A 21653-nucleotide genomic window follows, 5' to 3' on the forward strand; every position below is an offset into this window, starting at 1 on the left:
TCTCGTTACTACTGTCGGGGAGAAGATCCATTCTCAATGATTTAGGAACAGCTTCTTCCTCTCTGCCATCAGATTTGTGAATGAACAATGTACACTACCTCACTATTTACTGTTTATTTTTTATGTTTTATGTTTTTTTTTGTAACGTAGTTTTTTATCAGGCACATATTAAAAAGATAGAAAAATGGAGGGCTGTGGGAGGGAAGGGTCAGATTGATCTTAGAGTAGGTTAAAAGGTCAGCACAACATTGTGAGCTGAAGGGCCTGTACTGTGCTGTAGTGTTCTGTCTATCTCGATGTCGATGATAATCAGTCTGATTCTCTCTCACCAGCCTCCCAGTCCCCTGAGAGGGTGGAGAGTTCTGATGCCCTGGTAACTGTGGGCAGTCAGCTGGAGGGCTCGCCAATGGACACTAGCAGCCCGGTGTCCGGTATCTTGGAGGAAGCGACAGGGGAAGGCCTTGGCCCCGGGGCCGGCGAGCAGGGCAGGACAGCCACCGAGGAGAGGCAGCCGCCTTCTGAGTCAGCGGCCACAGCACAAGCCCAAGTGGAACCAGCTGCCACTGGAGACCTGAGGTGAGCACACACCTGTTAGTTTTTGTGTGGTGCCATGTTGAGGGCATTTCCACTGCAATGGACAGTGCTTGATCTCCCTGAGTAGCATCCTCATCCAAACCAGGACCAAGCAGTGTCCCCAATCTCCAAGGTAGCCCGTCAATCCAAGCCGCATCCAAAGGTAGTCCCCAGTCTCCGTTGTTAGCTTACTGATGGAATCCAGGTCTAAGGACATCCCCATCCAGGGGCAGTACTGGATTGCCCAGCGTAGCTTCCTCATCCAAGCCAGGTTCATGGAAAATAGCCAATCCTCAGGCATCTGAGGATAGTGCCTCATCTCCACATAGCCTCTCAATCCTAGCCTGATCCAAAGACGCCCCTAATCTACAGTGGTAGCCTCTCATCCAGGCTTAATTCAAGGACAGTAACTAATCTCCACGTAGTCCCATCATCCAAGCCAGGTCCAAGGACAATCTCAATCATCCAAAGCAGCCTCCTTGCCCAGGCCCAGTCCCCTGGGAGTTAAGCTTGTCATGCAGACCATCCTTTTGCAGTGCAGTGCCTGGGAAGTCATTTCCTGATTTGTTTCCCCAACTTTTCGTTCTAGTACAGGGGTTCACAACCATTAAGCAAGGAGTCCATGGGTTTCCTTATGATTCTGCACTTCTAATGTTGTGAAATGCCAATGTGTACACAGTGGCCACTTTATTAGGTACATCTGTACCCCTGCTTTTGAATGCAAATATCTAATTAGCCAATCATGTGGCAGCAACTCAGTGCATCAAAGCATTGATCAGGAGGTTCAGTTCTTGTTCAGACCAAACGTCAGAATGGGAAAGAAATGTGACCTAAGTGACTTCGACCGTAGAATGATTGGTGCCAGATGGGGTAGTTTGAGTATCTCAGAAACTGCTGATTTTCATGCCCACAGTCCTTAGAGTTCATGGAGAATGGTATGAAAAACAAAAAATCTAGTGAGTGGCAGTTCTGTGGGGGAAAACAGCTTGTTAATGAGAGAGCTTAGAGGAGAATGGCCAGATTGGTCCTAGAAGGTAACAGTAACTCAAATAACCACGCCTTACAGCAGTGGTGTGCAGAAGACACCTTGAAACTTGAAGAAGATGGGCTACATCAGCATTTGACCACAGGTGGTTTTACTCCTGTAGCTAATAAAGTGGCCACTGAGTGTATATTCTTTTTAAAAAATCCAAGTAACCAAAATGGGAGATCCCATTATTATTCAGTATCTGTTGTCAATGATGAACCTTCAAGGATATCTGCAGACCAAAGCTGACCTCCCTGTTCTGTCTCTGTTCTTGTTTCTCCTACCCCCGACAGTGTGACGTCCTCCGTCACCTCCGTGACCTTGCCAGCCAGAGACAACGGGCCAGGCACTGGGGTGACTGCGCCCTCCGATGTGCCACCTTCCTCTAACAGCGATGAGGACCCTCTTGCAGGTATGCAACATGTTGTTATAATTGCATGTTGTAACATCCTGAGGTCTACTTTGACACTTGAGTCTCGAGATCAGCTTCACAGTTACTCTTTATTGGCAGGGTTTCTCCCTGGGACTGGGTGCAATGGCTTTCTCTGCAGTAGAGTGTGTTTTCTGTGGATTTCAATTAAGTTGCACTGGTCAAAACATTAAACTACATATGGAGTGTTGTGTACAGTTCTGTCAGAGTCAAGTTTATTGTCAAGCCCACAAGTACACTTAGCACATGTGAATTAAAAAGCTTACTTGCAGCAACATCACCAGCACATATTATCATGTAAGCAGCATTCTCAAGAAAACATAAATTAAACTTGCTATTTTACCAGAATGCGAGTCGAGTTTTATATAGAGTCAAAGAAGAGTACTGCACAGAAACAGGTCCTTAGGCCATCTAAACTGCCTACTCCCACCAACCTACATTGGGACGGTAGCTTCCATACCCCTCCCATCCATGTACCTATCTCTTAAACATTGAAATAAAGCTCACATACACCACTTGCACTGGCAGTTCCTTCCACACGCTCACAAACTCCGCGTGAAGAAGTTTCCCCTCATGTTCCTCTTAAATGTTTGATCTAGAACCCATGGCCTCTAGTTGTAGTCCCACTCAACCTCAGTGGAAAAATCCTGCTTGTATTTACCCAATCTATACCCCTCATAAATCTCTCCTCAATCCTCTACATTCCAAGGAATCAAGTCCTTACCTATTCATTTTGTCCTCATAACTCAGGTCCTCCAGTCCTGGCAGCACACTTGTAAATTTATTCTGTACTTTTTCAACCATTTACATATTTTCTGTAGGTGGATGACCAAAACTGCACACAACACTCCAAGTTAGGTCTCATCAACGTCTTACACAACTTCAATATATGAAGGCTAATGTGCCAAAATCTTTCTTTATGACCCTGTCTATCTGTGCTGCCACTGTCAATGAATTATGGACCCGTATTACCAGATTACTTTGTTCTACCACACCCCTTTGTGCCCTACTTTCATTGTGCAAGTCCTACCCTACTTGATCCTACCAAAAAGAAATCCATTTAGTGCAAAATGGTCAGTGATCATGGTGTTGCTAAATCGTAGTCATTGTGGTTGTGCCATCAGATGTAGAAACAGAGTTAGTCTATTTAGCCCATCAAGCCTACAGGAGACAGATAAAAGGGTGACTGTCAAGAGAGAGAAGGGAAAATGTCAGGTATTGGAGAGCACCCCTGTGGCCATCCCCCTGAACAATAAGTACTTCATCTTGAGTAGTGTTGGGGGAACGACCTACCTGTGGGAAGGAATGGTGGCCATGTCTCTGGCACTGAGTCTGGCCCTGTGACTCTGAAGGGTAGGGAACTAAAGGGGAAGGCAGCAGTAATAGGAGACTCTATAGTTAGGGAGACAGATAGGCAGTTCTGTGGGTGTGAAAAAGAAACACAGATGATAGTTGGCCTCTCAGGTGCGAGGGCCTGTGATGTTTCTGGATGCGTCCACAATATCCTGAAAAGGGAGTGTGAGCAGCCAGAAGCTGTGGTACATATTGCTACCAACAACATGGGGACCTCAAGGGTGGCAATCTCATAAAGGTGAAGAATGCAGGACTGAAGGTGCTGTATTTAAATACAATAGCATTGGGAATTGGTGGATGAATTTGTGGCGCAATTAGAGATTAGTCGGAATGACGTTGTGGCTGAAAGAAGGTCATAGTTGGGAGCTTAATATCAAAGGATATACTTTGTATCAAAAGGACAGGCAGGAAAGCATAGGCAGTGTAGCTCTGTTGGTAAGAGATGGAATTATATCTTTTAGAAAGAGGTGACATAGAGTCAGAGAATGTTGAATCTTTGTGGGTGGAATTAAGAAACTGCAAAGGTAAAAAAAAAAAATTATGGGAATCATATATAGGCCTCTAAATAGTAGCCAAGATGTAGGGTTGAGGTTGCAGAGGGAGCTGGAAAGGGCATGTAATAAGGGTGATGTCAAAATTGTGATGGGGGACTTCAGTATTCAAGAGGATTGGGAAAATCAGGTTGGTGTCAGATCACAAGAGAGGAAATTGAATGCCTACGAGATGGTTTTTTAGAGCAGCTTGTGTTTGAGCCTACTACGGGAAAGGCTTTCTTAGATTGGGTGTTGTATAATTCAGATTTTATTAGGGAGCTTAAGCTAAAGGAACCTTTAGGAGGCAGTGATCATAATATGATTGAATTCATACTACAGTTTGAGAGGGAGAAGCTTATGTATTTGTATCGCAATGGAATAAAGGGAAATACAGAGGCATGAGAGAGGAGCTTGCCCAAGTAGATTGGAGGGGGATACCGGCAGGGATGATGGCTGGCAAGAGAAGGTAAGGACTGCATAAAAGCCAAGGAAAAGGCATATAATGTTGCAAAAGTGATTGGGAAGGTTTTAAAATCCAACAAAGGCAACTAAAACAAAGCCATAAGAAGGGAAAAGATGCTAAAAGTTTTTTCAGTTATGTGAAGAGCTAAAAGTTGAGAGTCGATATTGGACCACTGGAAAATGATGCTGGTGAGGTAGTAATGAGGGACAAATAAATGGTGGATGAACTAAATAAGTACTTTGCATCAGTCTTCACCATGGAAGACGAGAGCTGTGTGCTAGAGGTCCATGAGTGTCAGGGAGCAGGAGTGAGTGCCTTTGCTATTATAAAGGAAATAGTGCTAGGCAGGCTTAAGGTGGTTAAGTCATCAGGACCAGATGGACTACATCCCAGAGTTCTGAAAGAGGTTGCTGAACAGATGCATTGGTTATGATCTTCCAAGATTCACTTGATTCTGGCATGGTTCCAGAGGTCTGGTAGATTGCAAATGTCACTCCACTCTTTAAGAAGGGAGGAAGGCAAAAGAAAGGAAATTATAGGCCAGTTAGCCTAACCTCTGTGGTTGGGAAAGTATTGGAGTCCTTTATTAAAGATGAGGTTTTGGGGTATTTGGAGACTAATGATAAAGTAAATAAAAGTCAGCAATGTTTCTGTAAAGGGAAGTCTAGCCTGACAAATCTGTTGGAGTTCTTCGAGGAAGTTACAAGCAGGGTGAATGAAGGAGAGACAGTGGACGTCATTTACTTAGATTTTCAGAAGGCATTTAATAAGGTACCACACATGAGGTTGTTTAACAAGATAAAATCCCATTGCTTTACAGGGAAGATACTGGCATGGATCCCTGGAATGGCTGACAGGAGGCAACAAGTGGGAATAAAGTGGGTCTTTTCTGGCTGGCTGCTTGTTGACTATTATCTAAATGGGGAGTAAATTCAGACATCAGAGGTGCAAAGGGATAATGAGGTAGATTGAGACCAAGAGTCCATCTTATCATACAAGATGTCCGTTTAAGAGTCTCATAACAGCGGGGTAGAAGCTATTCTTGAGCTTGGTGTTATATGCTTTCAGACTTTTGTATCTTCTGCCTGATATGAGAGGGAGGAGAGAGAGTGTCTGGGGATTGGTGAGGACTTTGATGTGCTGAGCTGTGTCCGCAATATAGTTTCTTGTGGTTAATTCAATCCTGGGAGAAAGGTCTCTATGGGATAAACTTGGAAGGGCAACCTAGTTTGTTTTGACCAGTTGGAACAAAGGGCCTGTTTCATGCTGACTGATTCTATGACTCTATTTAAATCTTATGAACTTCTATGGGGTCTGTTCCTGTGCTGTTCGGAGGGTTCCAGAATCACGCAGTCATGTGTGAGATGTTCTCAAACATACCACCTCATGTCTTTGTCCTGGCACAGGAATCAGCCTCCCTGAGGGTGTGGATCCATCCTTCCTTGCCGCCCTACCTGAGGACATCCGCCGTGAGGTGCTGCAGAACCAGCTGGGGATAAGGCCCCCCAACCGTGCAGCAGCCACCGTCGCGGCCACGGCCGCAGCCGCTGCAGCTGCTGCCGCTGCCACCCTGGTGGGCAACCAGGGTGTCACCGAAGTTAGCCCTGAGTTCCTGGCTGCCCTTCCACCGGCTATACAAGAGGAGGTAGGAACCGCTGATTTGGTTTGTTGCATGGGGAAGTTCACCAGGTTGCTGCCTGGATTAGAGAGCGTGATCTAGAAGGAGAAGCTTCAACACAGATCTGATGCTGGAAATCCAAAGTAACACACAGCATGCCAGAGGAACTCAGCAGGTCAGACCACATCAGTGGAAGGAAATAAATGGTCAGTGCTTCAGGCCAAGTCCTGATGAAGGGTCTCGGCCTGAATCAGCAACTGTTTATTCTTCTCCATAGATGCTGCCTGACCTGCTGAGTTCCTTCAGCATTTTGTGTCTGGGTTGCTTTTCTCTGGAGCACCAGAGGCTTAGGGCAGACCTGATCATATATGACATTATGAGAGGTATGGACGTTCAGTATCTCTTTTTTTCCACTAGAGCAAGAATGTCTAATCCCAGAGAAGGTGAGTTTAAAGGAGATGTGCAAGACAAGTTTTCTTAGGCAGAGAGTGATAGGTGCCTGTAACATACTGCTAGGGTTGGTGGTGGACCTAGATAGGATACACGTGTTCAGGGGGTTCTTAGATAGGCACATGGACGTTCATGGAATGGAGGGATCAGTTAGGCATTTAATTACTAGTTTTATTTGTTAGGCACAACAGTGTGGGCTGAAAGGCCTGTTCCTGTACCTTTGTTCTGTAATAGTCACGCGTACCAGGGTGCAGTGTCTTTTATCTACACGCCATTCAGACAGATGTCCAGACATCTTAAGTACATCAAGATTTCAAAAAGGTAAATAGGATGCAGAGTATCTTGTCACAAATGAGAAAATCTACAGATGCTGGAAATCCAAGCAACGCACACAAAATGCTGGAGGAACTCAGCAGGCCAGGCAGCATCTATGGGGCATAAAAGTATAGCCGTTGTTTCGGGCCGAAATGTCGACTATACTTTTTTTTCCCATATATGTTGTTCGGTAAATGCTGAGTTCCTCCAGTATTTTGTGTGTGTTGCAGTTGCCGAGAAAGTGCAATGCAGGCTGACAGAGGGCAAGGGCCACGATGAGCGTGATTGGCAGAGTTAATCTGTTAGCGTACGCGAGGTATGTTCGAGAGTCTGATAACAGCAGGGTCGAAGCTGTTCTTTATGTCTGGTGGCATGTGCACAGAACGGTTTTATGTCGTCTACTCGAGGGAAGAGGTGAAAAGATGGGTCTTTGATTATGTTGGCAGCTGGAAGTGGGGGGAGGGCTGCTTTTAATGATGGACTGGGCTGCATTAACAACCATCTGCTTTCAGCATTTTTCCCTTGTTTATAATGGGGCTCACTGGGGAGTGTCCCAGCAATATGACCACAGTAGAGAGGGGCATTCGTCCGTTCCATACGGTGGTGGGGAAAGACGCTGTGCTCTCCCCAGGTCACTGTCTTGTGAAATTTGTTGTTTCACAGCAGCAGGAGTACAATGTAGGACATTAAAATTACTGTACATTACAAAAACAGTGAGATGACTGTCCATGAACCCATGAAATCTGATGGCGGAGAGGTACAAGCTGTTCTGAGTCATTGAGTGTTGGTCTTTAAATTTCTCTGTCTTCTCCCTGATAGTAGTAACCAGAAGGCATGAACTGGATGAATCCTTAATGACAGATGTCACCTTTTTAAGGCATCATCTCTTGAATCTATTCTCAATGGTGGTGAAGTGGCTGAGTCTACAGCCTCTTTCAATCCTACGCACTCGCTCCTATGTCCAATCTCTCCAAGCCCTTCCTAATTTTTAAAGATCTCTTTGCTCACCCCTCAGCTGCTTTTCTTCTAAAGAGATGGCACAGCCCATCTGTTCGTCTTTCTGTGGGGTTCACTTCCCCTTTGCAGTGTGGCAACCAGAGAACTGTGACTCAGCTGGCTTCAGCACGGGCACAGCCCTCCCCACCATCGGGGTCATCTTCTAAAGGTGCTGCCTCAAGAAGGCGATTTTCATCGTTAAGAACTCTCACAATCTGGGCATGGCCTTCTCTCATTACCACCATTAGGAAAGAGGTACGGGAGTCTGAAGATGCACATTCAATGTTTTAGAAACAGCTTCTTTCCTTCTACCATCAGATTTCTAAACCCATGAACACTACCTTGATGTTCCTCTTTTCAGAGACATAGTCCTATAGCACAGAAACAGGCCCTTCATGCTGTCTAGTCCGAGCAACCTGGTCTTCTGCCTAGTCCCAATGACCCGCACCTACACCAGAGGCCTCCATACCTCTCATCCATGTACCTATCCGGCCTTAGCAAATGTAAAAGCAAACCTTCATACACCACCTCCACTGGCAGCTTGTTCCACACTCACAGCACCCCATTCCCACCAAGCTTATGACCTCGAGTTCTATTTATTTTTTTCCAACACTGTTGAGTTGTAAAATAGTTGTATCCAAAGGAAAGAAAACACACAGACACCCATACGCAGTGAATCTGGGTCACTGGAGCTGCAAGGCAGCAGGGATGGTCACTGAAAGGAGGCAAAGCACTGAGTTAGGAGGAGTTCCCTCTATCTTCTCTGCCCTTCCACCATCCCCTTGTTCTGCTCCCCCATTGAAGTAGCCATATCTCTGGGACCCTCCTGATCCGTTGCTCAAAGTGTCCTCAAAGCATTCTTCAACATGAAAGGTCCTTCCAACTTACAATCATTTTTGTGTGTTGCACTGTATTGCTGCTACAAAGCAACCGATTTCATGACATTTATTTAGAGTTACATCCACAGTTACAGGCCCTTCTGATCCAATGAGCCCGCATCGCCCAGTTACACCCATGTGACCAATTAACCCACTGACCATACATATTTGGATGTGGAAGAAAACCAGAGCACCCGGAGAAACTCAAGCAGTCATGGGAGAACGTACAAACTCCTTACAGACTGTGGTGTGAATGAGCCGAGTTGCTGGCATTATAATTGTGTTATGCTAGCTATAATGTTCTCGCTCAGGTGTAAGAGAACTCTGAACTAAACACCAAGGTAAACCGTAGTCAATGAAAACAGGATCACAGTAAGATTAACCGTTTACTGTTCACTCTTCCACATTAACATATGGTGAAAACTGTTGATAAAACAATAGAAAATTTGTACAGTATTTGTCTCCTTCTTGATATCACATTTACATTGTAAATACTTGCAAAAGTAAACTACAACAACTACATTACATTAAAATGCAGCATACAGTCAGAATCTACCTACGCTGTTGACTGCTTTAAATACACTTCAACACAAACTATCCGCAACTCTTTAACTAACGAAAACATAAACCTTATCAACCGTCATTACTTTTAACAGAATCAGCGTTAACATTTTAATTCAACATATTGATTATCTCATGAACTTACGGCGTTGCTTCACTATGTTTCTAGTGCGTAGAAAGAAAACTTTTCTTGTGCTGATTCTGCACGTGTGAGCCCCCTCCTTCCCATTTCTCCAAACCGGTATTTTCCCACAAGACGCGGCGAAACCAGATGTAACATCATCGCATGCCGCGATATATCACAGACAACGAATTTACTTTAAACAATCCTAACTTTAACTAGAAAATGCTAACAAACGAATTACTAAAGCGAAAATATTATAAACTAAACAAATGCCATAAAGGCAACACACTAACCAATGTGAAAGGTCCTTCCAACTTACAATATTCTTTACATCTAACACTGTACTGTTGCCTCAGAACAACAAATTTCACGACATATGTCAGTGATAATAAACGCAATTCCGATTCTGATTGAACAGTGGTGATCTGGCTGAGGTTTGATGACTGCTCTGTGTGTTTGTGTGTGTGTATGTTGGCAGGTCCTGGCACAGCAGAGGGTGGAGCAACAGCGGAGGGAGCTCGCGCAGGCAGCCAACCCTGACACCCCCATGGACCCGGTAACCTTCATCCAGACCCTGCCTTCTGACCTGCGGCGGAGCGTGCTGGAGGATATGGAGGACAGCGTGCTGGCGGTGATGCCACCCGACATTGCGGCTGAGGCCCAGGCACTGCGCCGGGAACAGGAAGCCCGGCAAAGGCAACTGATGCACGAGCGCCTGTTCAGCCATAGCAGCTCTTCAGCGCTCTCAGCCATCCTACGGAGCACAGGTATCACACTATGGCCCTTCCTCGTGTCACGGATCTACACACTCCGCTGTCCTCTGCCACTCTACAAAACACAGGTAGCCCCCGCTCGCATCTCAGAGTGCCCTGTCACAGATCGCCCCCTCCCCATTCACATCACCCCTCTACCCCTCCTTGTGTCACAGCAGCCCACTCACTTTGCAGCCCTTCCCTGTATCTAGGGTCCTGTGGCCACAATTCATGTTTTCACCCCATACTAAACCGACCTGAGGGTAGAGCCTCTATCACAAATTCACTGGTATTGGCTGCTTCCACTTGCCGAACTGTTCTGCTTGTTCACAGCTGGTGTTCCACTGTCAGGACAGAGAATTTTCTTGTGAAGTTATCTTTAACTAGAGATACAGCACAGTAACAAGCTCTTCTGGCCCAACACAACATGCCATAGGACCAATTAACTGACCAGCCATTACGCCTTTGGGATGTGGGAGGAAACTGGAGCACCCAGAGAAAACCCACGTGGTCACACGGAGAACCTACTAACTCCTTATAGACAGTGAGAGGGCTTGAACCCAGGTCGCTCCTGCGGTAGTAGAGTTACACTAGCCACTATGCTGCCGTGTTGGCTGTATGTTGGGGCCATTCAGACCATTGTGTCTGTGCAGTCTCTGAGCAGTGCCATTCCTTTTGCCTGGCTTTCCCTGCAAGCGGTTCTCCCAGCGTTGGCATCGACGTCTTGCCTGGGAAGTGCCAGTGGTGCACCCACGAGGGGCAATAATCCGCTAGCCAGATGACCTACCAACCTACAGGTTATTGGAACGTGGGAGAACATCATCTGTTCACACAGATCCTATAGTGATATGCACAAGCGATTCTGTAGATGCTGCAAGTCTTAAACGACACACACAAACACGTGCGGTCTCTTGCACACAGCTGGAGTAAGCCAGTAAGACTGCCAGCGTCTATGGAGAGGATAATCTGCCTGATTTGTTGAGTTCCTCCAGTATTTGTCTGTGTGTGTGTATCCCCACACTGCTCTTAACTCTAACCTGTACCATTCCAGAGCTGACCACTCAGAGACAGTACAGATAATTTGACTGTACGCAATGAACCAAGCAGGCAAACACAGATAGATAGATAGATAGATAGATACTTTATTCATCCCCATGGGGAAATTCAACTTTTTTCCAATGTCCCATACAATTGTTGTAGCAAAACTAATTACATACAATACTTAACTCAGTAAAAAAATATGATATACATCTAAATCACTATCTCAAAAAGCATTAATAGCTTTTAAAAAGTTCTTAAGTCACACACATGCAGTGTTGGACTGAAGGGGTGGATGTGCATATTGTCACCGAGAGAGGATAAAACGTCTAAGGTGGGAGAGGCTCCCTCCATTTGCTCAGTCCATCTACCAACCCCCTTGTTGACAGTCAGTGCTCCCCTTCAAGGGAGATGAAGCTTGGGACCTCTTAGCATAAAGAGATCCATTTATCCAAACCGAGTGTCCACGGAGCCGTGAAAGGTCCCTCCAAGTTTTCCTCACATCAGCAGCACTTCTCTGCGTGACCATAGACATGAGAGCAGAACTAGGCCATTAGTCCATCAAGTCTGCTCCACCAGTTTATCACAGCCGATGCATTTCCCTCTCAACCCCATTCTTCCCGTAACCCTGACTAATCAAGAAGTTATCAACCTTTGCCTTAACTACTACTCAATGACTTGACTTTCATAGCTGTTGGTGGCAACAAATTCCACAGATTCACCACCCTCTGGCGAAAAGAATCCCTCCTCATCTCTGTTCTAAATGGACGTCCCTTTATTCTCTGAGGTTGTGACCTCTGGTCCTAGCCTCCCTCACTATTGAAAACATCCTCTCCATCCACTATCTAGGCCTTTGTATATTCGATTAGTTTCAATGAGATTCTCCTTCTCCCCCGCCCCACCCCTCCCCATTCTTCTAAATTTTAGCGAGTACAGCCCAGGCTGTGATAGAGTCCAAGAATAATTCAACACAGGAAGGCCTTTCAGCCCATCTGGTTATTGCTAACCACAGCATCCTCATTTGCTCACGTTCAGTCCATAACTCTCCCTTTCGTAAACTATCCAATGCCTCTTAAGTATTGCAATTGTACCTGCTTCGACCACTTCATCTGGCAGCTTGTTCCACATACTACACTCCATAAAGAAGTCTCTTGTAAATCTTGTATCTATGCCTTCTAGTTTTGGGCTCCCCAACCCTAAGGGAAAAGACTGTAACTGTCCACCTTATTCACACCCCTCATGATTTTATAAATTTCTGTGAAGTCTGACCTCATTCGGTATTTCAGGGAATAAAGTTCTCCCGAGAAATCCAGCCCTTTTGTCCTCGTAAATCTCGTTTGCACCGTCCCCAGCTTGATAATGATTTCCTGCAACAGGTGCCCAAAACCATAAACAATACTCCCAAGTGCAGCCTCAACAGCGAGTTATATAATGTAACGTAATGTCCCCAAACACAGCACGCTGACTGATGAAGGCCCAACGTGTTGAAAACCACCTTCACCCTGATACCAATTAAGCCAGCCCTCTGTGAGGGTACTACGAGGCAGTTCCTACACCAACCCAACCCCACCCTCCTCAGCACCTCACACACCGTCCCTTCCTTGAGACTCCAGCCGGAAACTCGCGTTGAGGCAGACGAAGATCCCTGACTTGCTGGCCTCTTATTGCCACAGGCTTCACCGGTCGCTTGGGTGGAAACAGAGGGGTGCAGTACACGCGCCTGGCCGTGCAGAGGAGCGGAACATTCCAGTGGGGGAGTGGCACGCACAACAGGTACACCGAGCGCAACAGAATAGCACGGCGCCAGGCGAGCATCGGGGATTCGGAACGAGGCTCTGGTCCCAGCACAAGGCAAGGGTTTTGCCTGGGAGTGGGTCTTCAATCTCACTTGTTGCGGTCCTATGTACAGAGCAGTGAGGGGGGTGGAGTGGATGGAGGCAGGAGTTAAAAAGAGCTGGGCGGCATAGTAACAGCTTGAACAGCCCAGCAGAATGTTACAGGCCGCCGGTCCAACGGGCGTACGCTTGATTCTACACGTCCCCCACCCCGGTCTCAGCCTCTTCTTCCCACTGGTGTTCTACTCTCTTCCCACCCCCACCACCAGCAGCCTGTCTGCGCCTTGATGCCACTCACCCCTCTTCAACGGGTGCAGCGTTGCCTCTGTTCTTCAGAAGGCCCAGCATTTCGCCATCACTCCTCCCACCCTCCCACCTTTCTCTCTCTGCCCCCAACCCCACTGCTGCCCATTCTGTGCCTCTTCTCCACCTCCCCTCCATCCACCCTGACTGCCCTTTCCCCTCACTCCTCCCCTCCCCACGCTAACCTAATGCCACTGTCATTGTTCCATCAGCCCAGCTTCTTCTACCCACCCCCCTCCCTGTGGCCGTTTCTGCTTCTGGCCCTCTGGTGATCGAGCAGTGCTGTGACAGCTGGTGCAGCTGAGATTTTGTAAGTGCCAATGACATGGAACCTCAGCTTTATGCCGGAGACGTTCCCTTCCGTTCATTGCAGAGAGGGATAGGGTTAAAAGGGGCTTCATCTAGCAATGAAGCAGCGGGACATTTTCTCAGCATACAGCCTGCCAGTTTTTCTGATAGGCAGCCTCTAAGGCAGACTGCAGTTGCTGAGTTGATTGGTGAGTTAGAACCTGCTTTACAAAGGGGACAGAGCCATATCGAACTGTAAACTCCTGAAAGGCACTTGAATAGTCTCTCCGGAGTTCACTCAAGGCTAGCAGCAGTTCAGGCTTTGGAAAGAGATGCAGCTTTGGAACTGGGCCCAGCCTGACATCAGAGAATGCTTGAAGGTCTGACTTGATTTTTAATTTGAGAAGAGGAGGGAAGAGGCAGAAGGGCCACGGGGCACAAAGTCCCTCCTTGTTAGAATCTTATGTGGTCGTTGTAATGTTATGAAGCTGCCCCCTCAGTCTTTGCATTGACATTGTTTTCTCTCCCCTCTCCTCCTCCGCTGTCCCTTCTCCTCCGCTGTCCCTTCTCCTCCTCCCCTGCCCCCCTCTCCTCCTCCCCTGCCCCCCTCTCCTCCTCCCCTGCCCCCCTCTTTCCATCCCTCTCTCTCCCCCCTCTCTCCCCAACCCCCACCGCAGAGCGTCGAGTAGCAGTAACGTGGAGAGCCTGCTGCGACTGCGGGGCCGCCTCCTGCTCGACCACGAGGCCCTATCCTGCCTGCTTGTGCTGCTGTTCGTAGACGAGCCAAAGCTCAACACCAGCCGGCTGCACCGGGTGCTGCGGAACCTGTGCTACCACGCGCAGACGAGGGGCTGGGTCATCCGCAGCCTCCTCTCCATCCTGCAGCGCAGCAGTGAGAGCGAGCTCTGTGTTGAGACTCCTCGGCACACCGACGAGAAGGGAAAGCGAGCAGCCAAGGCTGGAGCCGGTTCGGCCGCCCACGAGCCCCGGCCCCTCGACCTCCTGCACAAGATGGAAGCCAAGACCACCAGCCAGCTGTCCTGGCTGTCTGTCTCCATGGACGCTGCCCTGGGCTGCCGCACCAACATCTTCCAGATCCAGCGGTCAGGCAGCCGCAAGCACTCAGAGAGGCACGTGGGCTGCGGATCGACGGTTCACATCCACCCACAGGCAGCTCCTGTGGTCTGCCGCCACGTGCTCGACACCCTGATACAGCTGGCGAAGGTGAGCACCAGAGTGGGAGGGTCGGCAGGTGGTGGTATAGGGGTGGGAATCGCTGTTAAAGGCTTCAATCAGTGGAGGCTTGTTTCAGGAAGGCACAGACTGTGGGGGCTTCGGAGCGGTCATGGCAAAGATTCATAAAGCTGTCTGCAATGTCTCACCTAACACCTGCCAGTTTGGACTCCTCCCCCTCCATCCTCTTTTTCCTGGCTTCTGCCCCCACTTCCTTTCTCCAAAATTTACTATATATTGTTATAGTTTTCCAGCATCTGCAGGATCTGTTTTTGAGCAGCATCTGCGGGGAGGTGAGGAAAAGGAATTGTTGAGAACCTGCACCTGTTGTTGTTTCTTTTTCCCCTTTCATATGTGCCCTATTACATAACTTGGGTGGTCATGGTCTATCCATTATCGTGATTGTTCTGACAAATTTTGTACAGAAATGGTTTGCCGCTTTCTGCGCAGTGTGTTTACAAGACAGGTGGCCCCAGCAATCATCAGTACTCTTCAGAGATTGTCTGCCTGGCATCAGTGGTCACATAACCAACACTTGTGATATGCATCGGCTCCACTTACGACCATCCTCACCTGCTCCCTTGGCTTCACATGACCCTGATTGGTGGGGGGTGGGGGGGGGGGTAAGCAGGTGCAGCATTTTGCCCAAAGGTGGCCTGCAGGTTAGCAGAGGGAAGGAGCACCTTACACCACCTTTGGAGACTAATCTCCACCCCTCCACCCACCTGTTCCACTGTAACAAAAGTCTGAAATTACCTTCCTTGTTCTTTTCCAAGGTGTACTCACAAGCCAAGGGGGCACTATACAGGCATTAAGGGTTAACAGAACTGTTAGAATTATATAGGAGCTACTTGCTGACTACCTTTAAAAAGCTGCAGAATAGAACACAAAGAATACTCATCACCCAGTCAGTGAACTGATCCACACAGCCACTGCAGATGTTCCCCCTCACCCTCTTAAGTCTGACTTTAAGCAGACCTTAAGTCTAGTCACGACTCCAACCTAATGTGAGCGTTGCCCCCTGCCCCTTTTTTTATACCCTTAAAGCCCCTTATCCCAGTACTTTCCCATGCTACCAGTTGGTACCCACTTATCTCAATGTTCAAAGTAAATCTATTATCAAAGCACATGCGAATATGTCACCATAAATAACCCTGAGATTCATTTTCTCGCAGGCATTCACAGTAGAACAAAGAAATACAATAAAGTTGATGCAAAACTACACACAAAAATTAACAACCAATGCGCAAATATAAACAGAACATAATAAATATTAAATAAATAATTCTGAGAGTCTGTGTTGTTGTAAGTCTGTAGGTTATGGAATGTGTGGGTGAGTGAAGTTATCCACACTGGCTCAGGAGCCTGATGGTTGAAGGGTAATAACTGCTCCTGAACCTGGTGGTGTGGCTCCGAAGGCTCCTGTATCTCCTCGATGGCAGCAGCGACAAAAGAGCATGGTCTGGCTGGTGGGGTTCCTTGATGGATGCTGCTTTCTTGTGACAGTGCTCATTGTTGATATGCTCAGTGGTGGGGTGGGCTTTTCCTAAGATGAGCTGGGTTGTATTCGACAGTTTTTAGATCTATTGTGACCTTTTGGCCAGGACAGAATTTAAAAATACAGTAAAACACACTTTCCACTGTCATCAAGCGGCCAAGTTGTCCTTACAACTTGTCAATTTCTTAAGCCCAAACATAGTAGGCTGGGGAAAGGGAAGGAAAATAATACAATGCATACAGAGCAGGATGAGACAAATCTACAGTTTCTCTCCCAGCCAAGATGAGCAGATATAGCAGTCCATTTCTGAAGTTATGTTACTGTCCAAACTTTTTCACGGACTAAGTGGGCAATTAAATGTCACTTTTAGAAGATTTAATTCCTGGTGAAGAGTCTGAAGCCAAAACTTGAGATCTTCATTTCTTTCTGTAAACACTGCCTGACTTGCTGGGTTCCTCCAGCATTACTGTGCAATCTCTTCTGTTTAATTCTACCCTTGCAGGTGGAATTGGAAAATACATTTTTATCACAGTAACACACACAATGCTGGAGTAACTCTGCAGGTCAGGCAGCATCTATGGAGAGGAATAAATAATCGACATTTCTGGCCAAGACCCTTCATCGGGACTGGAAAGGAAGAGGGAAGAAGGTGGTGGAGGGTGGTGTGGTGACATGGCAATAATAAATTTGACTATTTCTCACTGACTTCGATAATTTTGTTCCAGGTTTTCCCAAGCCACTTCACGCAGCAGAAGGCCAAAGAGGCAAGCATCGAAACCGACAAGGAGAAGCTGAGCAAGCAGCCTGTGACCTGCCCGTGCCTCGGCCAACCGGCAGGTGGAGGAGGGGGAGGGGGCAGCACTGGTGGTACCAACACAGGCATTTCCACAGACTTTTGGGACTTGCTTGTCAAGCTAGACAACATGAACGTCAGCCGTAAGGGCAAGACATCGGTCAAGGCCACGCCAGCGTCCACCAGCGAAGGGGAGAGCAGCCAAGGCAGCCTGGAGTCGTCGCCCCTGGGCCAGCTGATGAACATGCTCTCGCATCCTGTCATCCGCCGTAGCTCACTGCTGACCGAGAAGCTGTTGCGGCTCCTCTCGCTCATCTCCATTGCTCTACCAGATAAGGCGGCCGAGGTGGCAGCCAACCATGGCGCCGCAGCTGAGGTCACCCTGGCCGGTTCCCTCACCTGTAAGTGGTCAAGCTTGTGCCTTTACAGTCATAGACCTCTACAGCACAGAAACAGGCCATTCAACCCATTGAGTCCATGCTGAACTTTAATTCCGCCTAGTCCCATAGGCCTCCAGACCTCCCCCATCCCTATGCTTGTCCAAACTACTTTTAAATGTTGAAATCAAACCCATGTCCACCAATTCCACTGGAGCTTATTCCACACTTCCACTAGCCTCTAAGTGAAGATGTTCCCCATCAATATTTCACCCTTTACCCTCAACCTATGACCTTTAATTCTCATCTCACCCAACATCAGTGGAAAGAGCCTTCTTGCATTTACCCTATCAGTACATTTTTATACCACTATTAAATCTCCCAGGAGTAAAGTCCTAACGTATTCAGCCTTTCCTTATAATTCCCTAAACTTCTGAATGTTGCCTTTGCCCTGAGGCTATGCCCTCTAGTTGTAGCCTGTGACCTGTTCTTACCAGAAGGGAGAGATTTCGGGAGCTGGCCTGAATTTCTGCTATACTGTGGAGGTGTTCAAGGCATAAAAGTGTATCTGTTTGTAGGTGGGGAGGGGGAATAGTTGACGGATCTGGGAGCTACTTATCCAATGTAGAGTTCTGCCAGCTATTACGTCACATCAGAGAGCTCAGGTGGAGAGTATTCTGAAGAGTAGTCCTGTGCTTGTAGGTTTTTAAGGTCTACGTTTCACCTGTAGAGATTTTTAATCTCTTAAATTTCACCCAACATCCACTGCAATAAGCAGGATCTTCCACTGACCACCTATTTCAATTTTACTTCCCATTTCCATTCTGACGCATCTGTCCATGGCTTCCTCTAAACCAAGGTTGTGTTGGAGGAGCAACACTTCATATTCCGTCTGGGTAGCCACCAACATGAGTTTGAACATCAATTTTTCTAATTTCTGGTAATATCTCCCCCTCCCTCCTCTTTTTTGCATTCCTCATTCTGGTGATTGTCTCACCCCTTCTTACCTGCCAATTACCTTCTTCTGGTTCCCCTCCTCATTCCCTTTCTCCCATGATTCACTGTCCTCTCCTATCAGATTCCTCCTTCAGCCCTTTACTTGTTCCATCTATCACCTCCCAGCTTTTCACTTCACTCCCTCTTCCCCCGCTCACCAACTGTACTTTGCCCCTCACCTGGTCTCACCTATCACCTGCCAGCTTGTACCCTTTCCATTCCTCCACCATCTTATTCCGGCTTCTGCCGTCTTTCTTTCCAGTTCTGATGAAGGGTCTCAGTTCCAAAACATTAATTGTGTATTTCTCTTCCAGAGAAGCTGCTGACCTGATTACCTCCAGTATTTTGTGTGTGTAGCTCCAACTCAAAGGGCCTATTACATGCTGTATCTCTGGATAAATTAATTTTAGTGCATTCAATTCTTCCTATGACATCTTCCATATCAGTTGCCCTGGTTGGGAATTGGGGTGAAAGGCCGTGACCTCTAGACAAGTGGGTAACTGAGGAGCTTCATTTTTTGCCTCCTGCCCATCAAACTAACCTCACTGTCATTCTTTGCAGCAACTCCAAAAGCCACAAAATCTCCAGCAAAGGCCACAACAGAAGGGACGGTGGGTGCCAACGACAGCAAGGTGCAGAATTCTGGCCTGACAGAGAAACAGCTGCAACTGTCTGTGGAGGTAATGTGACCTCTAGCTTAATTGTAACCCTTGGCTGCCACTAAACAAGCCTCACCACTTGCTGAGCTTTTCACTTCTGCCTTGTACTCATTGGCCACTTTATTACGTACAGGAGTTGAACCCAGTGTGGTCTTGTACTGTCGTAGCCCATACACTTCAAGTTTCAACGTGTTGTGCGTTCAGAGATCCTCTTCCGCACACCACTGTTGTAACGTGTGGTTATTCGAGGTACTGTCACCTTCCTGTCAGCTTGAACCAGTCTGGTCATTCTCCTCTAACCTCTCTCATTAACAAAGTGTTTTCACCCACCGAACTGCCACTCAGTATATGTTTACTCAAACCACTCAATCTGGCACCAGCAATCATTCCATGGTTAAGGTCACTTGGATCACATTTCTTCCCTATTCTGAACAGTAGCTGAAGCTCTTGATTGTGTCTGGATGCTTTTGTGCATCGAGTTGGCTGATTGTGTATTTGCAGGTGTACAGGAGTACAGGTGTACCTAATCAAGTGGTCACTCGGTGTACACTTGAAGTGCATGAACTCCTCCTGAGCTTCCGATGGCCCTTCCTGGAGCCAGGTGCAGCTCAGCGAAGACTTGTGTGGATCAGCTTGGTTTCGGATAAGCTTTTGTCGGCCTGTCATCCAGACAGACCATTCCATACACAAGTGCATCACATTAGTAAAAAGGAGGGGCGGCGCACAGTAGCATAACAGCTAGTGCAACGTTGTACGCCGCCAGCGACCCAGGTTCAATTCCTGCCGCTATCTGTAAGGAGTTTGTGTTTCTCCCCTTGAACCTGTGGGTTTCCTCCGGGTACTCCCATGTTCCAAAGGTGTACGGGTTAGGTCGAGTAAGTTGTGGACATGCTGTGTAAACTTCACCACCAGTATAAACTTCAGACTGTGTTGGTCGTTTTGATGTGTGTGTGACAAATAAACAATAGACAATAGGTGCAGAAGTAAACCATTCGGCCCTTCGAGGCTGCACCGCCATTCTGAGATCATGGCTGATCATCTACTATCAATACCCGGTTCCTGCCTTGTCCCCATGATTCCCCTATCCATAAGATACCTATCTAGCTCCTCCTTGAAAGCATCCAGAGAATTGGCCTCCACTACCTTCCGAGGCAGTGCATTCCAGACCCCCACAACTCTCTGGGAGAAGAAGTTTTTCCTTAACTCTGTCCTAAATGACCTACCCCTTATTGTCAAACCATGCCCTCTGGTACTGGACTCTCCCAGCATCTGGAACATATTTCCTGCCTCTATCTTATCCAATCCCTTAATAATCTTATATGTTGCAATCAGATCCCCTCTCAATCTCCTTAATTCCAGCGTGTACAAGCCCAGTCTCTCTAACCTCTCTACTTAAGACAGTCCGGACATCCCAGGATCCCAGGTAATCTCTTCATAAAATATATATAGACTACATAATATAGTGTTCCAGGCACAAGGGCCTCAGAGAGGTCAACTGGGAGACTGAGATTATCTTGAGCTTATGAGAGGTTTGTTCAAGTCTTTGTTAAAAACTGTCTGTGAGCTTGGTTATTTCCGTGGCACCCAGACAGATCATTCCACATCTAAGTACATGGGGCTATACCAAGGGGGAAAAACACAATGCAGAATGTAGAATTGTAGTTACAGAGAAAATACAGGTAGACAATAAGATGTGAGGGGCCTGATGAACTGAAAGATGAAGGGTTCACCCTTTTAACATGCAAGAGGTCTGATAACAGTGGGACAGAAGCTGTCCTTGAGCCTGCTGTTGCATCTCGCAGGTTTTTATTCTCTTCTGCCTGACAGGAGAATATGTCCGGGGGTGAGTGAGCTCCTTAATAATGTTGGCTGATTTCCCGAAGCAGCAGGAAGTGCAGACAGAGCCAATGGAGGGGAGGTTCATTTGCGTAATGGGCTAGACATCCAGAGTCTTAGGATGAGGGTTAGTGAGCCGTGGGAATGCTCTATTGGCCAGGAAGTGTGGCGACACTCGCACACTACCCCCCAGCACATCCTCAGACTGTCTTGGTTGTTGAAGCAAATGACGCATTTCACTGTATGTTCTGATGTGACACACAAAGCTAATTTTATAAATCTTTTGTGTTCTCTTTTCAAATATCCAGTGATCAATTCTCATCCTCCCCACTCGTCTCTGTTCGCTTTACCCATCCCCTGCTCAAAAGGAATCAGTCAGTCAGTTCCTCCCTTCCCGGGAACTCATTGCTGACTTCACTCTGGCTCCTGATGGGCATGTTGTTAATGTGTCTGAGATGGTTGACATTTGTATCTCCCATCTGTGACTCTTCCTCTGTGTTGTGTGACAGGTGTTGACCTCCCACTCGTGTTCGGAAGAGGGTCTGGAGGACGCGGCGAATATTCTGCTTCAGCTGTCCAGAGGGGAGCCAGGGACCCGGGACACTGTCCTGAAGCTGCTGTTGAGTGGAGCTCGTCAGCTGGGGTATACGCTGTGTCAGCAGATAGGTACCTACCTCTCTTCTATACGCTGGTCAGCAAGGGAGTACACGCACAACGCCTCCCA

At 47.4% G+C, this 21653-nt stretch overlaps 1 protein-coding gene across 1 annotated transcript in view; it reads left to right on the top strand.

Annotated features, from left to right (window-relative positions):
• LOC140715546 (E3 ubiquitin-protein ligase HUWE1-like) overlaps nucleotides 1-21653 on the top strand; it is a 95268-nt gene that overhangs the window by 43883 nt on the left and 29732 nt on the right. Inside the window, exons 14-22 of the mRNA XM_073027901.1 lie at nucleotides 333-576; nucleotides 1894-2012; nucleotides 5786-6024; nucleotides 9800-10088; nucleotides 12785-12962; nucleotides 14215-14761; nucleotides 16994-17462; nucleotides 18996-19114; nucleotides 21439-21595. Of these exons, the coding sequence (XP_072884002.1) occupies nucleotides 333-576; nucleotides 1894-2012; nucleotides 5786-6024; nucleotides 9800-10088; nucleotides 12785-12962; nucleotides 14215-14761; nucleotides 16994-17462; nucleotides 18996-19114; nucleotides 21439-21595 (2361 nt within the window). The remainder of the gene's footprint in view (nucleotides 1-332; nucleotides 577-1893; nucleotides 2013-5785; nucleotides 6025-9799; nucleotides 10089-12784; nucleotides 12963-14214; nucleotides 14762-16993; nucleotides 17463-18995; nucleotides 19115-21438; nucleotides 21596-21653) is intronic.

This window comes from Hemitrygon akajei, chromosome 24, assembly GCF_048418815.1.
Source record: "Hemitrygon akajei chromosome 24, sHemAka1.3, whole genome shotgun sequence".
Lineage (NCBI taxonomy): Eukaryota > Metazoa > Chordata > Chondrichthyes > Myliobatiformes > Dasyatidae > Hemitrygon > Hemitrygon akajei.